We start from the raw sequence: 22,282 nt of genomic DNA, 5'->3' as shown, positions 1-22,282 counted from the left end.
TCCAGCAATTCCACTCTGGGTATATACCCAAAATAACTGAAAGCAGGTGGCCAGTGGGGCTTGTGTTTATGGGTTCAATAGGACAGTAGCAAAACAAGATATAATTCTTAACTGGCTATCATCCCAAGGTTCAGTGCAAAAGGAGCAGACAGAAACACCTATCTTCCAGTCTTCCCCTGAGAAAGTATATTTACATACTTTTTTTTATTTTTATTTTTTTTTTAGATTTTATTTATTTATTTGACAGAGAGAGAGTTAGTGAGAGCAGGAACAGAAGCAGGGGGAGTGGGAGAGGGAGCAGGCTTCCCGCCGAGCAGGGAGCCCGATGTGGGACTCGATGTGGGGCTCAATGTGGGGCTCAATGTGGGGCTCTATCCCAGGACCCCAGGATCATGACCTGAGCCGAAGGCAGACACTTAACAGCTGAGCTACCCAGGCACCCCTATTTACATACTTTTAAAGCTGCTTCCAATCAGCCTGAATCTAGGTGCAGACTGAGATCCTCCCCTTTAGGGCACTGATAGGTCTTGGCAAACCCTCAATTACTGAGAGCCACTAAGAACAAAGCAGGCTGCTTGGACAATGGGAAAGGTTTGAGAGATAACCAAGAACTAGGAAAGGGTTGAACCATAAGGTTCATTTCCTACACCAGGCCACTCCTTCAAGACTGGGAAAGGTGGCTGTTTTCCCTAATGCATAGAAACCAACAGAGTCAAGGAAAATGAAAAAACAGAGGAATACATTCTAAATGAAAGAAAAAGATAAAATCTCATAACAACCTCTTAATGAAATGGGGACAAGTGACTTACCTGATAAAGAGTTCATGTCATAACGATGCTCACCGAGGTCAGGAGAACAATGCATGAACAAAGTGAGAATTCCAACTAAGAGACAGAAAACAAAGTACCAAACAAATCACAGAGCTGAGGAATACAATAACTGAACTGAAAAAATACAATAAAAGGATTCAACCACAGACTACATGAAGTGGAAGAAAGGATCTGTGGACTCAAAGACAGTGGAGTGGAATCAAAGCAGAAAAAGAAGAAAGAAAAGAAGAGAAGAGAAGGAAGAGGAAAGAAAAGAAAAGGAAAAGAAAAAAGAAAAGAGGAAGAAAGGAAATAGGGAAAGAAGGAAGGAAGGAAGGAGAAAACAGTGAGCATATCTTAAAGGACTTATGAGCAATATCAAGAGGATCGATGTTAACATTACAGCGGTCCCAGAAGGACAAGAAAGAGAAAGGGGCAGCCAACTTATTTGAAGAAATAACACTGCATACTTCCCTAACCTGGAAAAGGAAATAGATATCCAGAGCCCAGAGAATTCCAAAAAAGATGCACCCAAAGAGATCCACACCAAGACCTATCAAAATTAAACTGTCAAAAGTTAAAGACAAGGAGGGAATCTTCAAAGCAACAAGAGAAAAACAACTTGGTACACACAAGGGAAGCCCCATTAAACTCTCAGCAGATTTTCAGCAGAAACATTGCAGGTCAGAAGGAAGTGATGTGATATAGTCAAAGTGCTGAAAGAAAAAAACTGCCAACGAAGAATACTCTACAGAGCATAGCAGTCCTTCAGAATTGAAGGAGAGATAAAGAGTTTTCCAGGCAATCAAGAGTTGAAGAAGTTAATCACCTCTAGACCAGCTTTACAAGAAATGTTACAGGGACTTCTTTAAGCTGAAATGAAATGGCACTGATAAGTATCAGGAAAACAGGCAAGTATAAATATCACTGATAAAGTAAAATTCAGAATAATCTAATGTAAAGGTGGTAGGTTCACTTATAAATCTAGTATGAAGGTTAAAAGACAAAAATAGTACAAATAGCTGTAACTACACCTTTAATGATATAAAAGACAAAAAGATGTAAATTGTGACATCAAAACCATAAAATGTGGGAGTTGGGTAGTAAAGATGCAGAGCTTTAGACTGTGTTCAAATTTAAGTTGTTATCAACTGAAGACAGACTGTTATAAGTTGTTTTATGTAAGCCTCATAGTAGCCATAGAGCAAAAACCTATAATAGATACACAAAAGATCAAGAGAAAAGAATAGCATACCACTATGGACAAATCACCAAATCACAAAGGAAGAGTGCAAGAGAAGGAAAAAAGGAATTACAAAAATAGCCAAAATACAGTTAACAAAATAGCAGTAAGTCCACACCTATCAATAATTACCTTATATGTAAATGGACTAAATTCTCCAATCAAAAGACACAGAGTGTCTATATGCTGCTTAAGACACTCACTTCAGATGTTCAGACACACACAGACTGAAAGTGAAGGGACGGCAAAAGATACTCCATGCAAATGGAAACCAGAAGAAAGCTGGGGCTGCTATACTTATATCAGACAAAATAGACTTTAAGACAAAAGACTGTAATAAGAGACAAAAAAGGTCATTATGTAATGATAAAGGGGTCAATACAAGAGGATGTAAAATTTGTAAATATTTATGCACCCAACATGGGAGCACCTAAATATATAAAGTAAATATTAACAGACCTAAAGAGAGAAATAGACAGCAATATAATAATAGTAGGAGACTTTAATACCCCACTTTCATCAACAGATAGGTCATCCAGACAGAAAATCAATAAGGAAACACTGGCCTTAAATGACACAATAAACCAGGTGGACTTAACAGACATTTACAGAACATTCCATCCCAAAGCAGAATACCCATTCCTCTCAAGTGCACATGGAACATCCTCCAGGACAGATCACACATTAGGCCACAAAACAAATCGTAATAAATTTGAGAAGACTGGGGCGCCTGGGTGGCTCAGTCGTTAAGCATCTGCCTTCGGCTCAGGTCATGATCCCAGGGTCCTGGGATCGAGTCCCACATCAGGCTCCCTGCTCAGCGGGAAGCCTGCTTCTCCCTCTCCCACTCCCCCTGCTTGTGTTCCTCCTCTCACTATCTCTGTCTCTGTCAAATAAATAAATAAAATCTTTAAAAAAATAAAAAAATAAAAAATAAATTTGAGAAGACTGAAATATGATCAAGTATCTTTTCTGACCACAATGGCATAAAACTAGAAAGCAATTATAAGAAAAAATTGGAAAATGCAAAATATATGGATACTATTGAAGAACCCATGGGTCAATGAAGAAATCAAAAATATCTTGAGGGGCGCCTGGCTGGCTCAGTTGGTGGAGCATACAACTCTTTAATCTCAGGGTTGTGGGTTCAAGCCCCACACTGGGTATAGAGATTACTTAGAAATAAAATCTAAGAAAGAAAAAATGAAAAGAAAAGAAAGGAAAAAAAAAAGAAAAAAAGGGGCTCCTGGGTGGCTCAGTCACTAAACGTCTGCCTTCGGCTCAGGTCATGATCCCAGGGTCCTGGGATAGAGCCCCGCATCAGGCTCCCTGCTCAGTGGGAAGCCTGCTTCTCCCTCTCCCACTCCCCCTGCTTGTGTTCCCTCTCTTGCTGTGTCTCTGTCAAATAAAATCTTAAAAAAAAAGAAAGAAAGAAAGAAAGAAAAAGAAAAAGAAAGCCCTAAAGTCTCCATCAAAAAAGCATTAGGACTAATGAACAAATTCAGTAAAGTTACAGGATACAAAATCAATATACAAAAATGAGGTGTGCATTAATAATGAACTATCAGAAAGAGAAATTAAGAAAACAATCCCATTTACAACTGCATCAAAAAGAATAAAATATCTAGGTATAAATTTAACCAAGGAGGTGGAAACCTGTACACTGAAAATTATAAGACATTGATAAAAGAAACTGAAGAAGACACAAATAAATAGAAAGATATTCTGTGCTCATGGATTAGAAGGATCAATATTGTTAAAATGTCCATACTACCCAAAGCAATCTACAGATTCAATACAATCCCTATCAAAATTCCAATGGAATTTTTCACAGAAATAGAACAAACAATCTTAAAATGTGTATGGAACCATAAAAGACCCTCAAATACCTAAAGCAATCTTTAGAAAGAAGAACAAAGCTGGAGGCATCACATCCAGATTTTGAACTATATTACAAAGCTATAGTAATCAAGGCAGTATGGTATTGGCATAAAAATATACATATAGATCGATGGAACAAAATGGTCTAGAAATAAACCCACACATATATTTTCAATTAATTTATGACAAAGGAGATGAGAATATACAATGGGTAAAGGTCAGTCTCTTCAATAAATGGTATTGGGAAAGATGGACAGTCACATGCAAATTAGTGAAACTGGACCATGTCTTACTCCATACATAAAAATACACTCAAAATAAATTAAAGATTTGAATGTAAGACCTGAAACCATAATGCTCAGAAGAAAACATATCCAGTAAGCTCCCTGTTATCAGTCTTGGTGATGATATTTTGGATTTGATACCAAAAGCAAAGGTAACAAGAACAAAAATAAACAAGTGGGACTACATCACACTAAAAAGCTTTTGCACAATGAAGGAAACCATCAACAAAATGAAAAGGCAACCTATGGAATGGGAGAAAACATCTGTAAATCATATATCTAATAAGGGGTTAATACCCAAAAAATATAAAGAACTCTTGCAACTCAATAGAAAAAAAAAAATCTTATTTTAAAAAGAGCAAAAGATCTGAATAGACATGTTCCCAAAGAAGACATACAGATGGTCAACAGGTACTTGAGAAGGTGCTCAACATTACTTATCATCAGGGAAATGCAAATCAAAATCACTAATGAGCTATCACCTCACACCTGTTAGAATGGCTGTTACCAAAAAGATAAGAAATAACAAGTGCTGACAAGGATGAGGAGAAGAGGGAACGCTATGCACTGCTGATAGAAATGTAAATTGGTGCAGCCACTAGGAAACTGTATGGAGGTTCATCAAAAAAGTAAGAACAGAACTACCATATGATCCAACAATTCCACTTCCGGGTATTTATCCAAAGGAAACAAAAATACTAACCCCAAAAGATATCTGTACCCCATGTTCACTGCAGCATTATTTACAATAGCCAAAACATGGAAACAACTTACGTGGCCTTTGATGGATGAATGGATAAAGAAGATGTGGAATGAAAAAAAAAAAAAGATGTGGAATGGAATGGAACACACAATGGAGTATTATTCAACCATTGAAAAGGAGGAAATCCTGCCATTTGTGACAACATGGATGGACCCTGAAGGCATTATGCTAAGTGAAATAAGTCAGAGAAAGACATATCATATGATCACACTTATAAGAGAGCCTTACTTATGGAGCCTAAAAAACAAACAAACAAACTTAACTCAGACACAGAGACTAGAGTGATGGTTGCCAGAGGTAGGGGCCAGGGCTGGGCAAAATGGGTCAAAGTGGTCAAAAGGTACAAACTTCCAGTTACAAAATAAATAAGTCCTATGGATATATACAGTGTGGTGACTATAGTTAATATTGTATTGTTTATTTTATTTTTTAAAGGTTTTTATTTTTGGGGCGCCTGGGTGGCTCAGTCGTTAAGCGTCTGCCTTCGGCTCAGGTCATGATCCCAGCGTCCTGGGATCGAGCCCCACATCGGGCTCTCTGCTCCGCGGGAAGCCTGCTTCTCCTTCTTCCACTCCCCCTGCTTGTGTTCCCTCTCTCGCTGTGTCTCTCTCTGTCAGGTAAATAAATAAAATCTTTAAAAAAAAAAAAAAAAAAAAAAAAGGTTTTTATTTTTATTTATTTGACACAGAGAGAGAGAGAGCACAAGCAGGGGGAGGGGCAGAAGGAGAAACAGGGTCCCCACTGAGCAGGGAGCCCGATGCAGGGCTCGATCCCAGGATCATGACCTGAGCCGAAGGCAGATGCTTAACCAACTGAGCCACCCAGGCGCCCCTGTATTGTTTATTTTGAAGTTGCTAAGAGAGTAGACCTTAAAAGTTCTCATCACAAGAAGAAAATTTTTTAACTATATGTGGTGATGGATGTTAATCATTTTATAGTGATCATTGAATAATTGTTGTATACCTATAACTAATATAATGTTACATGTCAATTATACCTTAATAAAAAGTAAAGCAGAAAAAAAATAATCGAAAGCAAGATCTCAAAGAGATATTCATACACCCATGTTCACAGCAGCATTATTCACAAAATAGACAAAAGGTGGAACCCAAGTGCCCAACAACTGATGAAGGGATAAATAAAATGTGTGTATATAAACAGATACACACACACACACACACACACACACACACACACACACACACAGGTATGTACCTAACAGAGCATCAATATATGTGAGGCAAAAACTGATAGAACTGCAAGGAGAAATAGATGAATCCGGTGTCACAGAGACTTTGTCACCTCTCTATCAGTAATGGACAGATAGAACAGGCAGAAAATCAGGATGACCATAGTTGAACCCAACAGCACCATTAATTAACTCAATATAACTGACATCTGTAGAAATATTCCATCAAACAACAGAACACACATTCTTCTCACACTCAAATGGAACATTCACCAAGATGAATGTTCATCTAAAATCAATCATCTAAGCTTCCCTCTTGGGAAATGAAAAATAGAAGAGTAAATTAAGCCCAAGATAAGTCGAAAAAAAGAAATAATAAAAATTAAAGCAGGGGTGCCTGGGTGGCTCAGTCAGTTGAACTTCCGACTCTTGGTTTTGGCTCAGGTCATGATCTCAGGGTCACGGGATTGAGCCTCGTATTGGGCTCTGTGCTCAGTGGGGAGTCTGCTTGAGATTCTCTCTCTCCCTCTGCTCCTCCCCCCCACTCTCTCTCTCTCTCTCTCAAAAATAAATAAAATCCTTAAAAAATTAAAGCAGATATCAATGACATTGAAAACAGAAAATCAACAGGAAAAAAATCAGTGAAACCAAAAGCTGGTTCTTTGAAAAAAAAATCTGCAAAATTGATAAGCCTCTAGCCAGGCTACTAAGAAAAGGAGAGAAGATACAAATTATTAATATCAGAAATGAAAAATGAGACATCAGTACAGAGCCCATGGACATTAAAAGGATAATAAAGGAATACTATGAACAACTCCATGTCCACATAGAATCTAGATGAAATAGACCAATTCCTTGCAAGACACAATCTGCCAAAACTCACACAAAATCACACAATCTGAATAGGCCTATATCTAATAAAGAAATTGAATCGGGGCACCTGGGTGGCTCAGTTGTTAAGCATCTGCTTTCGCCTCGGGTCATGATCTTGGGGTCCTGGGATCAAGCCCCGCGTCGGGCTCCCTGCTCAGTGGGAAGCCTGCTTCTCCCTCTCCCACTCCCCCTGCTTGTGTTCCTGCTCTCGCTCTCTCTGTGTCAAATAAATAAAGAAATTGAATCAATAAATAAAAAAAAAATTATCTTCCAAAAGAGAAAGCACCAGGCCGAGATGGACTCACTGGTGAATACTACATACAACAGAATATGATTCAGCCTTAAAAAGCAAGGAAATTTGGGGCACCTGGGTGGCTCAGTCATTAAGCATCTGCCTTCGGCTCAGGTTATGATCCCAGTATCCTGGGATTGAGCCCTCCATCCGGCTCCCTGCTCAGCAGGAAGCCTGCTTCTCCCTCTCCCACTCCCTCTGCTGTGTTCCCTCTCTCGCTGTGTCTCTGTCAAATTAAAAAAAAAAAAAAATCTTAAAAAAAAAAAAAGCAAGGAAATTTGAACACATGCTATATAACATGAATGAACCTTAAGGATATTATGCTAAGTGAAATAAGCTAGTCACAAAAGGACAAATACTGTATGATTTCATTTATGTGAGGTACCTAGAATAGTCAAATTTATAGATACAGAAAGTAGCATGGTAGTTGCCAGGGGCTAGGAAAAGAGGGGAATGGGGAGACGCTATTTAATGGATACAGAGTTTCAGTTTTGCAAGATGAAAAGAATTCTGGATATTGGTTGCACAACAATGTGATTGTATTTAACACTGCTGAATTGTGTGTAATTAAAAATGAAAGAGATGGTAAATTTTGTGTTATGTGCATTTTGCCATTATGAAAAAAAAAAATCCGTGGTACCCTGGGCAGAGCTATGTAGTTATAAGGTTTACTAAGTCCTGGTCAGGTCAGATTGGGCCCTTGAGGACAAACCATAACCATAGCCCCCCACGCTCACTGCTCACAACCCTTTTCCAGCCCACAAAGCATCTGCTGGGACTCACAGCAAACATCAGCGGGTTAGAAGGGGGAAGGGTCATGGCCAGGTAACTCTTGGTAAGGGGAAGCAGCTAGCCCACAGCCCCATTCTTCAGACCTCAAGGCCTGTGCTCTCCCTGCTGCCTTAGGGCCCTGTGGAAAGCCCAGATTCCAAAACTGGGTCATGTGGCTTTGGATTCCAACTCTGCCACTTACAGCTATGGGGCCTTGGGCAAATTACTCAGCCTCTATAAACCTCCTGCAAAACGGGGTTAATAACATGCTGCGGGGTCACTGTGTTTTCATCACACATAAAGTATTCACAAAGGCGTGTGGGAAGCATTCTGCCAATGGTAGCTATTACAATACCTCAGGAGTTGGTTTGCGGTTTTGTTCTTTTTTTTCCTCTGAAGATTTTTTTTTTAAAGATGTCATTTATTTACTTGACAGAGAGAGACACAGCGAGAGAGGGAACACAAGCAGGGGCAAAGTTACTCCCAGTAGTTTAAAGGAACTGAAATAGGTTTCTTAAGGGCTCGCCGGCTCTGGGAGCCCATACAACCTTGTGCCAAAGCTTTGAAAGCCAAGGGCAGGCAGGGTGGCCCTGGGTGCCAGATTCTTCCCAGTTCACTCCTCAACTTCCCACTCCTGGTCTTGGTACCCCCAAGGAACTGAGTTGGGACCATAAGCCCCAGGAAGCAGTCTCTTGCCCAAGAGTGGCCCACACCCCTTTTTTTGCCAGTCCCATGGCCTCCGACCATCACCGCTAACAACAGCCAGGAGCACAGCTGCCCCAATGCACGGAGGAGGACCCCAGGACCACACAATGGGAGGAGGGAATGTCTCTCTGGACCTCAGGCAGCAGCAGAGCTGAGCCCAGGTCAACCTCTATCAGCAATCCAGGGCATTGCTTGGTAGCAAGAAAACCTAACGACCACACAGGACTGACTCAGTCTGGAAAGGACCCAGCAAGGTCCCAGTGGCAGTCCTTCCTGCCCACAGCTGCTCTTGCCGAGACTTATCTAGATGGCATCTCAGGACACAATGCCCAGCAATGGGACTTCCTTGTACATGAGACAGAGATTGCTGCCCCAGGATGGGAGCCCCAGGGCTTCTGCCGAGAACAAGGACAATCTGGCCCTCAGGGGCCCAAGCACCTGTCCACCCACTGACCACTGGCAGGGACAGCTACACCCAGACAGGCCTCACCCTCCCTGCTGGAGTCATGCAGGGGCCAGTAAAGGTCAGGGTGTGGGCCTACATGTGCCCCGTCGCCGAGGGGGCCTGGCCCTCACTGCTGGAGAACTCAGAGGAGCCAGGTGGGAGTCCTCTCTCTGTTCTCCCCCCAGCCAGCTCGGGAAGCAGCCTGTCATCTGCCTGTAATATGAACAAAGAGACGACTGTGACTTGCTGGTCAGGGCTGGGAAGCATCACAAAACATCAGAGTCTCAAGGCTGTCAACCTTTTTGTGCCCAAACCTCACTGTGAGCGATCAGGAAGCCAGAACCACCACAGGCCAGGTCTCCAAATGGCCCCATTCAAGCTCCAGGGGAGCTCGAGTCCTGGAACGCCCCCTGCAAGCAGAGAGCTCGGCCTGCCTTCCCCCAGCTCCCCATCTTCTCTTCCTCGATGTTCCAGCTCAACAAGGCAGCGAAGCAGAGGTTCCTTGCAGGCCTGAGCCCATTCCTGGGGAGGTGGCTGGAGAGACATCTCTAGGAGCAACGGCACAGGCCTCCCTCCCCAGATTTATGAGAAACTTCCCCCCTTCCCCCCCAGCACACCCCAAAATACTCAAGCGGGCAAGGACCCCTGACAATTCACCTTGCACTGGGTGAGAAAACAGGGATCTGGGCCTCTCACTCCAGGCCCCGTGATTCTGCCTCCAGACGCTTTTCTTTTTCAATTGTAGTAAAGCAGACGTAACAGAGAACTTCCCATTTTCACCATGTTTGGAGGTCTGGTTCAATGGCAAGAAGTACATTCACCATGTTGTGCGACCGTCACCACCGTCCATCTCCAGAACTTTCACATACATGAAACAACTCCCCATTCCCGCAGCATAATGTCCTCTGGTTCATCCATGTGGCAGCAGGTGTCAAAATGTCCTTCCTTGGCGAGGCTGAGTAATAGTCCATTGTGTGGACAGACCATTCGTTTACTATCCTTTCGTCTGTCGACGGACAGATGGGTTACTCCCACCTGTTGGCTACGGTGAGTAATGCTGCTCCGAACACGGCCCCACAAACATCTGAGTCCTGGCTTCCACTCCTACAGGTGGAACTGCTGGCTGCCCGAGACTCTTTCTAGCTGGCAATTTCACCCCCAAAGAGCATGTGGGGCCAACATCCCAAACTGCTGGCGATGGGCTCTGACCATGGTCATTCTCTGACCCTCCCCTTCCTTCAAGCACAGCCCTGGGCATACGCGGGAGCTTTTCGGGTCCCACCGAAGCCCTCTGAAGTCATGCAAAAGCTGTGCCTCCCCTCGGGGCAGGCCGCCATCTCCTCGTGCCGTGGGAAGGCACTGCCCTCGGCGTCACAAGCGCTGGTTCCACGGGGTTTGTGGTGACAGGTCTCCGCCCCCTTCTCCAGTCCGGGTCAAGACTGTTGGAGTAGGTGCCCTTGGAGCCCTGCCAGGGTCGTAGTTCTCTGGCTCCAAGCAATAACCAAAATGCACCTCCCTTGGAGAAGCCTGAATGAACGCTGGTAGACAGACTGATTGCAGTGGGGGACACGTGGATGGTGCTGCGGGCCGTGGCCTTGCCCAGCCTGAGTCCCTGGGCCTGTCCCATAGGCCATGCAACAGCCTCAGCCTCTGACCCAGATCTTTGGGACCTTGCCCTTGGGTGTGGTATGCTGGGTGAAGCACTGGACTTGGGAGTTCCCTTTCCAGATCCCTCTCCTCCCACCCCCCAATTAGGGCCCCCTTCCTCCCAGGTCCAGCTCTGACCCTGCTTGCTGGAGGCAGCTGCAGTCTGAGCCTTGACCGGCCATGCATACCTTCAAGGTCTGCTCCTTCCAATGCATGAGGAAGGCCAAGGTGGCCGCACAGCTGCGACTGATGCCCAGGGTGGAAAAGACCAGGATGACCGAGCCAAGCCGGAGGTGAACTTCTGCAAGAGGAAGGAAAGGTGTGTGGGGAGGGGGCCGGGGAGGCAGTGGGGCTCACGGATGTGAGTTGCTGGCTTCAGTGGGCCCACGGTCCAGGAGTGAGTTCAGACCCAGCCCACATGTCCTGGGCTAATCCCGTGACCTCTCTAGGACACCGTTTTGTCACCTGGCAAACGGGGACCCTCAGACCTCACTGGCAGTCCAAGAGAATCACACTGGGTGTTCAGCATTACCCTGCAAAGGCCTTTTTTTTGGCTCCCCAGGCTTCCAGCCCAGGAAGCTCTGCTACCAGTTGGCCTCCCCGGGTGGGATGAGAGGATGCTCCCCCCACCCGACTCCCCCCCACCCCCAGGCACTTGGATGCTGACAGAGGTGGGAGGAAATCTAAGCTGGCTTCCTAGGCCAGTCTGGTCACCCCCAAGAACTGGAAATAAATGTATCAAGGCACCTGGGTGGCTCAGTTGGTTGGGTGTCTGCCTTCAGTTTGGGTCATGGTCCTGGGGTCCTGGGATCGAGACCCACATTGGGCTCAGAGCCTGCTCCTCCCTTGTCCTTCCCCACCCCTCCCCCAACTTGTGCACTCTCTCGCTCTTGCTCTCAAAAATAAATAAAATCTTAAAAAAAAAAAAAACTGGAGATAAACATATCAAAAGTGAAATCACAGACTGTCAGCACTGGAGGAGGACCCCGAGATGATGAAGGCCAAGTGCCTCATCGTATAGACAAGGAAACAGAGGTACAGAGCAGTTAAGGACTGGCCCAGAGCCACCCAGCAAGGTAGGGCTGGAGAGGGGCCCTCTGTGCCACAGGGCTCTGCCATCCCGTGGCAGGACACGTGGCAAGTCGCAATCTCAGATACTAGTCAAGTGATAGTTGCAACCTCTTGGGCAAATAAGGGATGTTTGGGCCAACACATCATCTTCCAGCCTCCTGTGCGGCCCCTCGAGCTGGGGCTGCATTGGTGCAGACCCGACTCGACCTCACTCTCTCCAGCCCATCTTGCTCTCCTTGGGGAATCCTGGCCCCGGAATGACTGAAAATTCCACCTTCAGTGAGCAGTCACTGCCATGTGTGGTGGGAGAGCCGAAGGGGCGCTGTGCACACAACCAGGGATCATGGAAGTCAGGGCTGGGAGGGTTCCAGAGTTTTCCTTCCACCCCACCCCGCAGACCAGACAGGAGGGAAGAGATGGAGCACGATTCGCCTGTGGGTCCCCAGAGCCCAGCCCAGAGCAGGCTTTCCTGAACGCCTGCACCCATGGTGGGTCAACGCGCCCATTGCCCAAGAGGCTCAGCGAGGCCAGGACTGGGGCTTGGCCAGCCCCCAGAGGTCCTAGTGGTTCAGCCAGGGCCACAACATGGGGCACTCAATCGACAATCTGGTGCTCTTATTTGGCCCCATGTCCCCCGAGGTAAATGTGTGGCTGTCCACATGGCCGAGGGCTCCTGAGGGCTGAGCTTGTCCTGGGGCTTGGGCTGGGCCCTGCCCTTCCTCTCCTCAGTGCTGGCTGTCCTGATCAGGAACAGCCGTGTGGACAAGGTGCCACAGCCCCTCTGGCCCCTGGGCACAGGCCAACCGCTCCTTACCAAGGAAGTGACAGAGGTGCCGTAAAAAGGGGAAAATGTTGGCTTCCGGGGAATCTTCAATCTTGATGTGCAGAAGTTTGTCACTGTCATCTACAAAACTAAACAGAAGGAAAGCCCAGGAAATCAGGCAGACTGGCACACAGCCCCCCTGGAATAAGCCTCGTGCACAGCAGCGGGACCACACTGCAGGGATGCTGACCAGGCTTCAGGGAGAGGTGGCAAATAACTGAGCCTGTCTCAGAAAACAAGCACCTGCTTCATGGGGGGGGTTGTGCAGATTAAGTCAGTTCATCTATGGAAAGCATTTGGCAATCTGCTTGGCACATAGTAAATGCTCAATAAATGTGACATCATCATCATTAACCACTCACGGTACTTTCCTAGAGTATGGTGCGAAAAGTCAGGTGAGGATGGGCAGGAATATGTAATGAGCTTGGAGAATGAGCCTGCTATGTTAAATGGAGAAAGCCAGGTAAGAGATATGGAGAGTGGAGCAGGGGGGTGGGGGTGGGGGCTGTTTGAGACACAGTGGTCAGGGAAGGCTTTGAGCAGAGGCTTAAAGGAGGTAATGGAACAAGCCAGGCAGCCATCTGAGGAAAGAGGGTTCTGGGTAGGGGAGAACACAAGTGCAAAGGTGCTGAGAGGCAGTATGTTTAATGGACTTGAGAAACAACAGAGATGCAAGAGTGGCTAGAACATCCCGAACAAGGCAGAGAGAGGACAGAGAGGAGGTAGAGGATGCCTGCAAGGAGCTTGCAGAACATATGGCACGTATTAAGTACTTGGGCAATGTTAATGACGAAGACTGTGGTCTACTGATGACATTGGGCAGCATGTAGACCACTGTAGCATGCAGAAAGCTGCAGTAGATTCAGAAATAAAAAGAGGCTGGTTTAGTTTCAGCAGATCCAAGCACAATGCACATCCATCCATCCGTCCATCCATCCTTTCTTCCCCATCTCTCTCTCTCTCTCTCCCTCCCTCCCCCATCTATCCATCCATCCAGCTATTCATTCTTTCCTCAATGCCTACTGTGTGCCAGACCTTGGGCTGGACCCTAGTGGACAGAAGCTGAACCAAAGAGAGCCAGCCTCTCCCAGCTTCAAGGAGCTCCCAGTCTGATGGGGGAGGCAGACACAGAAACAAATAGCCCCAATCCAACTGGCTAGATTTGGGGATAAAGACCTGCATGTGATACTGAAGAGGAAGGGCAGGGAGAAGTTGAGGGAGCTGGGAAAAGCTTCACAATGTAGGAGGCATCTAGATGGAGACGGTGGAAGGAGACAAGGTTACTATATAAAAATCAACTGCATTTCTATACACTAGCAACAAACAATCAGAAAGCGAAATTTTAAAAATACCATTTATAACCACCTCAAAAATACCAAATACTTGGGAAGAAATCTGACACAAGGTGTGCAAAACCTGTACATGGGACACCATAAAACATTTTTTAGAGAAATGAAAGAGCAAAGTAAATGGAGGGATAGACCCTGTTCATGATCGGGAGACTCAACATTGGTAAGATGTCAGTTCTCCCCAAATTGGCCTGTGGATTCAATTCTATCCCAGTCAAAATTCCAGCAGGCTTTTTGTAGAGACCTACACGCTGATTCCAAAATTTATTGGAAATGCAAAGGAGACAACTTTGAAAAAGAACAAAAGGAGAGGACTGGCTCTACCTGACTTCACAATTTATTATAAAGCTATAGTAGTCAAGACTGCAGAATGGATATAAAGAAAAACACAGACCAATAAAAAAGAATTAAGAATCCAGTTATAATACCACACACATATGGTCAACTGATTTCCAACAAAGGTATCTAAACAATCAAAGGGAAAGGATCTTTTTTTTCCCCCAATAATGGCTTCCATATGCAAAACAATGAACTTTGTTATACATCTGGCATGATATGCAAGGATTATTTCAAAAGGCATCACAAATTCTTTAAGTTAAAACCATAAAACTTTTAGCAGAAAACACAGGAGAAAATCTTTGTCAAAATTCAAGCGTCTATATAGGCATGGGTCTGCTCCATTGGTGTATTCTTCTATCCTGTACCAATATCACAATGCCTTTCTTGTTGTTTTTTAAGAGTTGGTATCTGGTCAAGCAAGTTTCCTATTTGTTGTTCTTTGATATTCAGCTATTTTTGGCCTTTGCATTTCCATATAAATTTTAGAATTACTCTAAAACCTATTGGAATTTTATGGGCATTACATTGAATCTATAGATCAATTGGACAAGAACCAAGATCTTTACAAAATGGATGCTTCTAATCTATAACCACAGTACATCCTCTGTTTATTCAGGTAATTTAAAATAACATCTTCTGTGGAGTGCCTGGCTGGCTCAGTCAGTAGAGCATGTGACTCTTGATCTCGGGGTTGTGAGTTCAAGCCCCACACTGGGTATAGAGGTTACTTAAAAATATTTTTAATTAAAAAAAAAAAAAATAACACCTTCTGTTTATTCAGGTAGTCTCAATAATTCCCAGTCATGCTGTGTAATTTTCTGGTGAGAGCTTACACATCCTTAATTAGGTATAATCCTAGGTATTTAATATTTTTACGCTATTGTATGTTTTTAAATCTTCAGTTTGTTTCTCATTTGTGTGCAGAAAAACAACTGATGTCTGTATATTTCTTGAACCCAGCAAACTTAAGTCTAATAATCTCTCTGTAGCTTGTCTCAGCTTTTCTGCTTATATAATTATATTGCCCGAATAATTAAAGTTTTTTCCCCTTCAATTCCTATCTTCTTTTTCTTGTCATATTCACTAACTAGGGCCTCTAGTACAGTGTTAAATAGTAGTGATAGCTACATCTCTGCCTTGTTCCCAGACTCAGAGGAACAATTTCCAATATTTTATCATTAAATGTGATGTTTGCTGTAGAGATTTTCATAGATTTTTTTTTCATTAGATCAAAATTCCCCTCGATTCCCAGTTGGAGTTTTTCTTTAAATCATGAATGTATGGGGCACCTGGATGGCTCAGTCGTTAAGCATCTGCCTTCAGCTCAGGTCATGATCCCAGAGTCCAGGGATCGAGCCCCACATCGGGCTCCCTGCTCAGCGGGAAGCCTGCTTCTCCCTCTCCCACTCCCCCTGCTTGTGTTCCCTCTCTCGCTGTCTCTCTGTCAAATATATAAAATCTTTTTTAAAAAATCATGAATGTATAGCGAATATTAAATGCTTTCACTGCATCTATTGAAATAATCCTGACTTTTCCGCTATGTTATTGATATGGTTAAGTACATGGATTGATTTTTCAGATGCTAAAACCACCCTGTATCCTTGGAATAAACCTAATTTAGTCATCACGTATTAGCCTTTTCCTGCAGTTCTGTAGTCAATGTGCTAATATTTTGTTTAGGATTTTTACATCTCTGTTTATGAAGAAAATTAGTCTACAGTTTACCTGCATTATGTTGTCGGACTGTAAAATCAGAGTTATGCTAGTCTCATAAAACAAGCTGAAAATTTTTCCTCTCCTTTATTCTCTAAAAAAGAAATTTAATATTGGCTTTATTTCCTCCTTAAACATTAGGTAAAATTCTTCACTGAAGCCATAATTTTCTCTATGAGAAATTTATTAGTTATCAATACTAATCAAATTTTCTATTTTGTATGATGTCCGTTTTGATAGGTTGTATTTTTTAAAAATTCATTCATCTAAATTTTCATACTTATAAGTTTTCATATATCCTAAGATCTTTTTAATATTTGTAGAATAAGTAGAGTCTCTTTTTATAAATGGCTATTTGTACCCTTTTTTGCCAACGATTTATCTGATTTATTAGTTTTTTAAAAACTACTTTGACTTTCTCAATCCCCTCCATTTCATTGTTTCTGGTTCAATAATCTGCTACTACTATTCCTTCCTTCTCCCTTATTCGGGTTTAGTTTGCTGTTCCTTTGGTCGTTGCTTGAGATGAATGCTTAACTAGTTGATTTTTAGCCTTTCTTCTTTTTAATAGATGCATTTAAGGCTATAAATTTCCCTTTACCCACAGCTTAACTGCATTCCACAAGTTTTGATACATTATATCTTTATTAGTATGTAGTTGAAAATATTTCATAATTTCCATCATGAGTTCTTCTTTAACCCATGCTATTTAAAATTTATTTCTAGGGGCACCTGGGTGGCTCAGTCGGTTGAGTGTGTCCAACTCCTGATCTCAGCTCAGGTCTTGATCTCAGGGTTGTGAGTTCAAGTCCCATATTGGGCTCCATCCTGAACATGGGGCCTCCTTAAATAAATAAAAATTTCTAAGCTTGTAGTAATTTTCTGGTTATATTTTTAAATTATTGCTTTCTAATTTCTAATACTTTCTACACTGAAAAACAACTGTATGTGATTTTAAATCTCCTGAAATTGGCCGAGTCTTGCTTTGTTGTCAAGTTTTATAAATGCTCCCTCCATGTAAACTTTTTTTAAAGATTTTATTTATCTGAGAGAGAACACGGGAGTGGGGGGAGGGGCACAGAGAGAGGGAGAGAAGCAGACTCCCCACTGAGGGAGCCCGATCCAGGGTTTGATCCCATGACCACCACCACCACCCCCTCCCCCAAGATCATGACCTGAACCGAAATCAAGAGTCGGATGCTCGGGCGCCTGGGTGGCTCAGATGGTTAAGCATCTGCCTTCGGCTCAGGTCATGATCCCAGAGTCCTGGGATCGAGTCCCGCATCGGGCTCCCTGCTCTGTGGGAAGTCTGCTTCAACCTCTGCCTCTCTCTCTCTCTCTCTCTGTCTCTCGTGAATAAATAAATAAAATCTTTAAAAAAAAAAAAAAAAGAGCCGGATGCTCAACCTACTGAGTCACCCAGGCGTCCCCCTCCATGTAAACGTTTTAAAAAATACAGATTCAGCAGTTGCAGGGTGCCATTTTTCTGTCTCTCTTCTGAAGATAATTTAAGTTTTTTTCTTTCCTCGTCTGTTAATATGGTAAATTACATTGATTTTCTAATGCTGAACCAAACTGACCTTCCTGGAAGAAATACATTCGGTCATGCATTTCTCTTTATATATTTTTGGATCAAATTTGCAAAAATTTTGGATCCTTTTATATATTTTTGGATCAGATCCCTTTTATATATTTTTGGGTCAAATCTGCTAAAATTTTATCAAGAATTTTTATACCTATGTTCATGAGGTTTGTGGTTTTCCTTTATTATAAAGTCTTTGTCAGTTTTGGGTATCAGAGTAATGATGGTCTCATAAATGAATAGGAAAGTGTCCCCTCCTCTTTTATTTTCTGGAAGACTGTGTAGATCAGGTATTACTTCTTCCTTAAATGTTCAGCAGAACTCACCAGTGAAGCCATACAGGCCTAGAGTCCTCTTTGTTAAAAGGTTTTTTAACTATGAATTCAATTTCTTTAATAGATATGGGGCTATTCAGATGATCCATTTCTTGTTAAGTGAGCATTGATAGCTTGAGTCTTTCAAGGAATTGGTTCATTTAACTTAAATTTCAAATGCATTGGCATAAAATAACTCCTAATATTTCCTAATTATTTTTAAATTTTTAATTAAAAATTTTACTGAGCTCACTGTAGATTCACATGCGGTTGTAAGAAATACAGAGAGATCCACTGTACACTTTGCTTAGTTTCCCCAGTGGTACCATTCTGCAAAACTGTAATAGCACAACCAGCATATTGATGCTGATACAATCTATCAATTGTATTCAGATTTCCCCAGTTTTGCTCGTATTTTGTGCATGTGTGCGTGTATGTGTCTGTAAGAAGTTCTATACAAATTTATCACCTGGGTGGATTCATGTCCACCACCAGTCAAAATACTGACCAGTTCTAACACCAAAAATGCCTCATGTTGCCCTTTTGTAACCATACCCCCTACCCTCTAACTTCCCTAACTTCTGGTAACCACTAATCTGTCATTTATGAAATTTTGTGATATCAAAAATGCTATATAAGTGGAACCACATAATATCTAAACTTTTGGGACTGCTGCCTTCTTCTTCTTCTTCTTATTTATTATTGGCTGTGTTAAATCCCTAGAGATTTACCCAAGTTGTTGCATATGTCAATAGTTCATTCTTTTTATTGCTGAGTAGTATTCCATGGTATGTATATACCACAGTTTGTCTAACTATTCACCAGCTGAATAGCCACTGCAGACATTCATGTACAGGTTTTATGTGAAGTTTTCACTTCTGTGGGGTAAGTGCCCAGAGAATGTCTTTTAATATCTGTAGGATCTATAATGAAAATATTCCTTCTTTTACACCTAACATGGATAATTTTTGTCTGCTCTCTCTTCTTTTTTGATCAGTTTGGCATAGGTTAGCAATAGTACTGCTTTTTTTTTTTTTTTTTTAAGATTTTATTTATTTGACATAGAGAGAGAGACCGTGAGAGAGGGAACACAAGCAGGGGGAGTGGGAGAGGGAGAAGCAGTCTTCCCGCCAAGCAGAGAGCCCGATGTGGGCCTCGATCCCAGGACCCTGGGATCATGACCTGAGCCAAAGGCAGATGCTTAACAACCGAGCCACCCAGGCGCCCCAGTATTGCTCTTTTCAGAGAGCCAACTTTTGTTTTCATTGCATTTCTCAAATTGTTTTGTTTTCTATTTCACTTATTTCTGCTCTTATCATTATAATTTCCTTCCTTCCTCCTTCTTATGATTTCTAATGTTTTTAAGGTGAAAGTTTAGGTCCTTGATTTGATTTGAGACTCTAATATAGGCATTTAGGCTATAAATTTCCCTCTATGCACTGCTTTAGCTGCATCCACAAATTTTGATATGTGGGGTTTTTATTTTCATTCAGTTCAAAATGCTTTCTAACTTCCGTTTTGGTTTCTTTGCGACCCACAGGCTACTTAGAAGTGTGTTACTTAGTTTCCAAGCATCTGGAATTCTTCCCAGATATCTTGTTTGGTTTACTGGCTTCTAACTTAATTCCACTGTAGTCAGAGAACATAATTCTTTATAAATTATTTTTGATACTTGTTTTAGTGCCCAGAATAGTCTATCTTGTCAAAAATGTTCCATGTTCTCTTAAAAAGAATGTATATTGTATAAAAGAATGAACACATTCAAAGACCAGAAGAACGCTACTGTTATTGGGCAGAGTGTTCTATAATTGTGAATTAGGCAATTTTGCTCTTCTACTCTTTGAAATTATAGCCTATTTTCTGTCTGTTGAGAGAGAGATGTTGAAATCTGATTATAACTGTGGATTTCTCTAGAATCTAGAATCTAGATCAATTGATCATCTTCCCATAATGAAATGGCCCTCTTTATATCCAGTAGTATTCTTTGCTATGAAGTTCAATTCATCTAATAATGGAGTCATTTCCAAAGTTGGTGTGTGTTTTTTTTTAATTAGTCATAGCCTGAAGTATCTTTTTCCATCCATTCTAACCTATCTTCATTTTGTATTTAAAAAGTACGTTTCTGCGGCACCTGGCTGGCTCAGTCAGAGAAGTGTACAACTCATGATCTGAAGGTCATGGGTTCAAGCCCCACGTTGGGTGCAGAGATTACTTCAATAAATAAATTAAAAAAAAAAAATAAAGTATGTTTCTTGTAGATATCCTACTACACCTCTGCCTTTAAATTGGGGGTATTTAGACCATTTGCACTTAGTATGATTATTGACATGATCACCTTGCTATTTGTTTTCTATTGGCCTCATCTCTTTGTTCCTCTTTTCCTGCCTTCTTTTGGATTTTTTTATGATTGCATTTTTTCTTTTTTTGTAACTGTTTTATTTTTTGTTTTGTTCTAGCTTTTGGTAATTGCTTTAGAGTTTCCAGAACACATCTTTAACTTTTTATTACATTGTAACACTTCATGTAAATACAGTAAGAATCTTCCAAGTGTATACTTCTATTCTGCCTCTTCCTGCCTTAGTAAACTATGGGCATACATGTTACTTCTACATATGTTATAATCTCAAAACACATTGTTACTATTTTTTCTGTGATCAATTTTTTTTTCGTTTTTTGTCTTTTTTGTTTTTGTTGTTTTAGAGGGTGGGGGGCAGAGGGAGAGGGAGAGAGAGAATCTTAAGCAGGCTCCAGGCCTAGCACAAGCCCAACACAGGGCTCAATCTCATGAACCTGAGATCATGACCTGAGTCAAAATCAGGAGTCAGATGCTTTAACCGACAGAGCCACGCAGGAGCCCATGTGATAAATTATGTTTTGAAGAGACATAAAAGTGACAGCGAAAGTGTTTTATATTTATCTACATAATTATTTCTGGTGATAAACTTTATGGTTTTTATCAAATTTAGAAAAAAAATTTTGGCTGTTACTTCTTTAAATATGTTTTCTGTCTTTCCACTTTCCTCTTCTTTGGAGATTCCAATTTATACATGTTTCTGTTCTGGTCTTTCTTTCTTTTTTTTAATCTTTTTCTTCCCTGGGTTCCATGTTGGACACTTTCTACTAGTATGTCTTCAAATTCACCAATCTTTTCTTCTGCACTGTTTAATCTGCCTTTAAATCCATCCAATGTATGTTTCACCTCAGACATTCTCATCCCTAGCCTAGGGCTAGTTTTTCCTCACAACTGAAGCAACACTTTTCTCAGTGCCCTCTTTGAGGCCCAGTATGTTGTGAGTTTTGTCTACTCTGATTGGAAATGCAAACTACTCTTGGCCCTACATGATCTCTGGGGGTTGTACTGTGTGTTCATTTCTACTGGTTTTTCTCCCAGCCTTGACTTGTTTCCTCACATGAACATGCTTATCAGTACTCAGCGGAAGACTCAGGGGGGACTCTGCAGATGTTAAGAGCTTTTTCTTTATATTCAGCTCTCTATTCTCCATGCAGCTCTCTCCTGCAAATTCTAGCCAACCTGACCTCTCTGACTTCTCAACTCTATACGCTCAACTCAGAAGGAATGACAGGATCTGTCTTGTCCTGCTTCCTGTACTATGACCTGCAAACAGTCTCCTACTAATAAGCTGGGTCAACTGAGGGGCTCATCTTTTTTTTTTTTTTCCCTCCTCTCAGGAATCAATGTCCTATGCTGCCTATTGGCCATTGTCTGGAAACCCCTGTCTTAAGGTTTTGTCTGGGATTTGGGGGTCGTTTAAAGTGGGATTGTAAACTGGGTCATGAGGGTGGAGCCCTAAGAGATGGGATTAATGCCCTTGTAAAAGAGGGGCCAGAGGGTGATCTTCTGCCATGAGAGGATGCAGTAAAAATAGGGCTGTCTATGAGCCAGAAAGCAGGCTCTCACTGGACACTGAGTCTGCTGGCGACTTGATCTTGGATTTTCCCAGCCTGCACACCCATGAGAAATAAATGTATTTTGTTTATGAACCACTAGTCTGTAGTATTCTGCTATAGCAGCCCCAATGGGCTAAGACAGGGGTCACTTCTCAGAGGGCCTGAGAAGTAGGGTAAAATGGAATACTCTGTACCATAATGTTAAATACTAGGAAAGCATCCCTTTTGGTGAGATCTGAAGGGCAAGAACTGGGTCTCAGAGGCAGAGGATGCCACGGCC

General features: G+C 42.4%; 1 protein-coding gene across 8 annotated transcripts in view; it reads right to left on the bottom strand.

Annotated features, from left to right (window-relative positions):
• The window catches only part of STYXL1 (serine/threonine/tyrosine interacting like 1), a 63,053-nt gene that overhangs the window by 4,608 nt on the left and 36,163 nt on the right, over positions 1-22,282 (bottom strand). For 6 of the 8 annotated variants that reach the window (XM_032430735.1, XM_032430737.1, XM_032430739.1 and 3 more), the window contains 3 exons: positions 12,788-12,885; positions 11,091-11,203; positions 9,913-10,048 (listed from right to left, as the gene is read on the bottom strand). In XM_032430735.1, the coding sequence (XP_032286626.1) occupies positions 9,913-10,048; positions 11,091-11,203; positions 12,788-12,885 (347 nt within the window). Of the gene's footprint in view, positions 1-7,869; positions 9,469-9,912; positions 10,049-11,090; positions 11,204-12,787; positions 12,886-22,282 lie in introns of those variants that run through there. The other 2 variants (XM_032430742.1, XM_032430741.1) reach the window with 2 other exon arrangements.

Source organism: Phoca vitulina, unplaced genomic scaffold (genome assembly GCF_004348235.1).
Source record: "Phoca vitulina isolate PV1807 unplaced genomic scaffold, GSC_HSeal_1.0 scaffold45, whole genome shotgun sequence".
Classification (NCBI taxonomy): Eukaryota; Metazoa; Chordata; class Mammalia; order Carnivora; family Phocidae; genus Phoca; species Phoca vitulina.
Note: the sequence above shows the minus strand (reverse complement) of the source record. Positions and strands in the feature narration are given on the sequence as shown.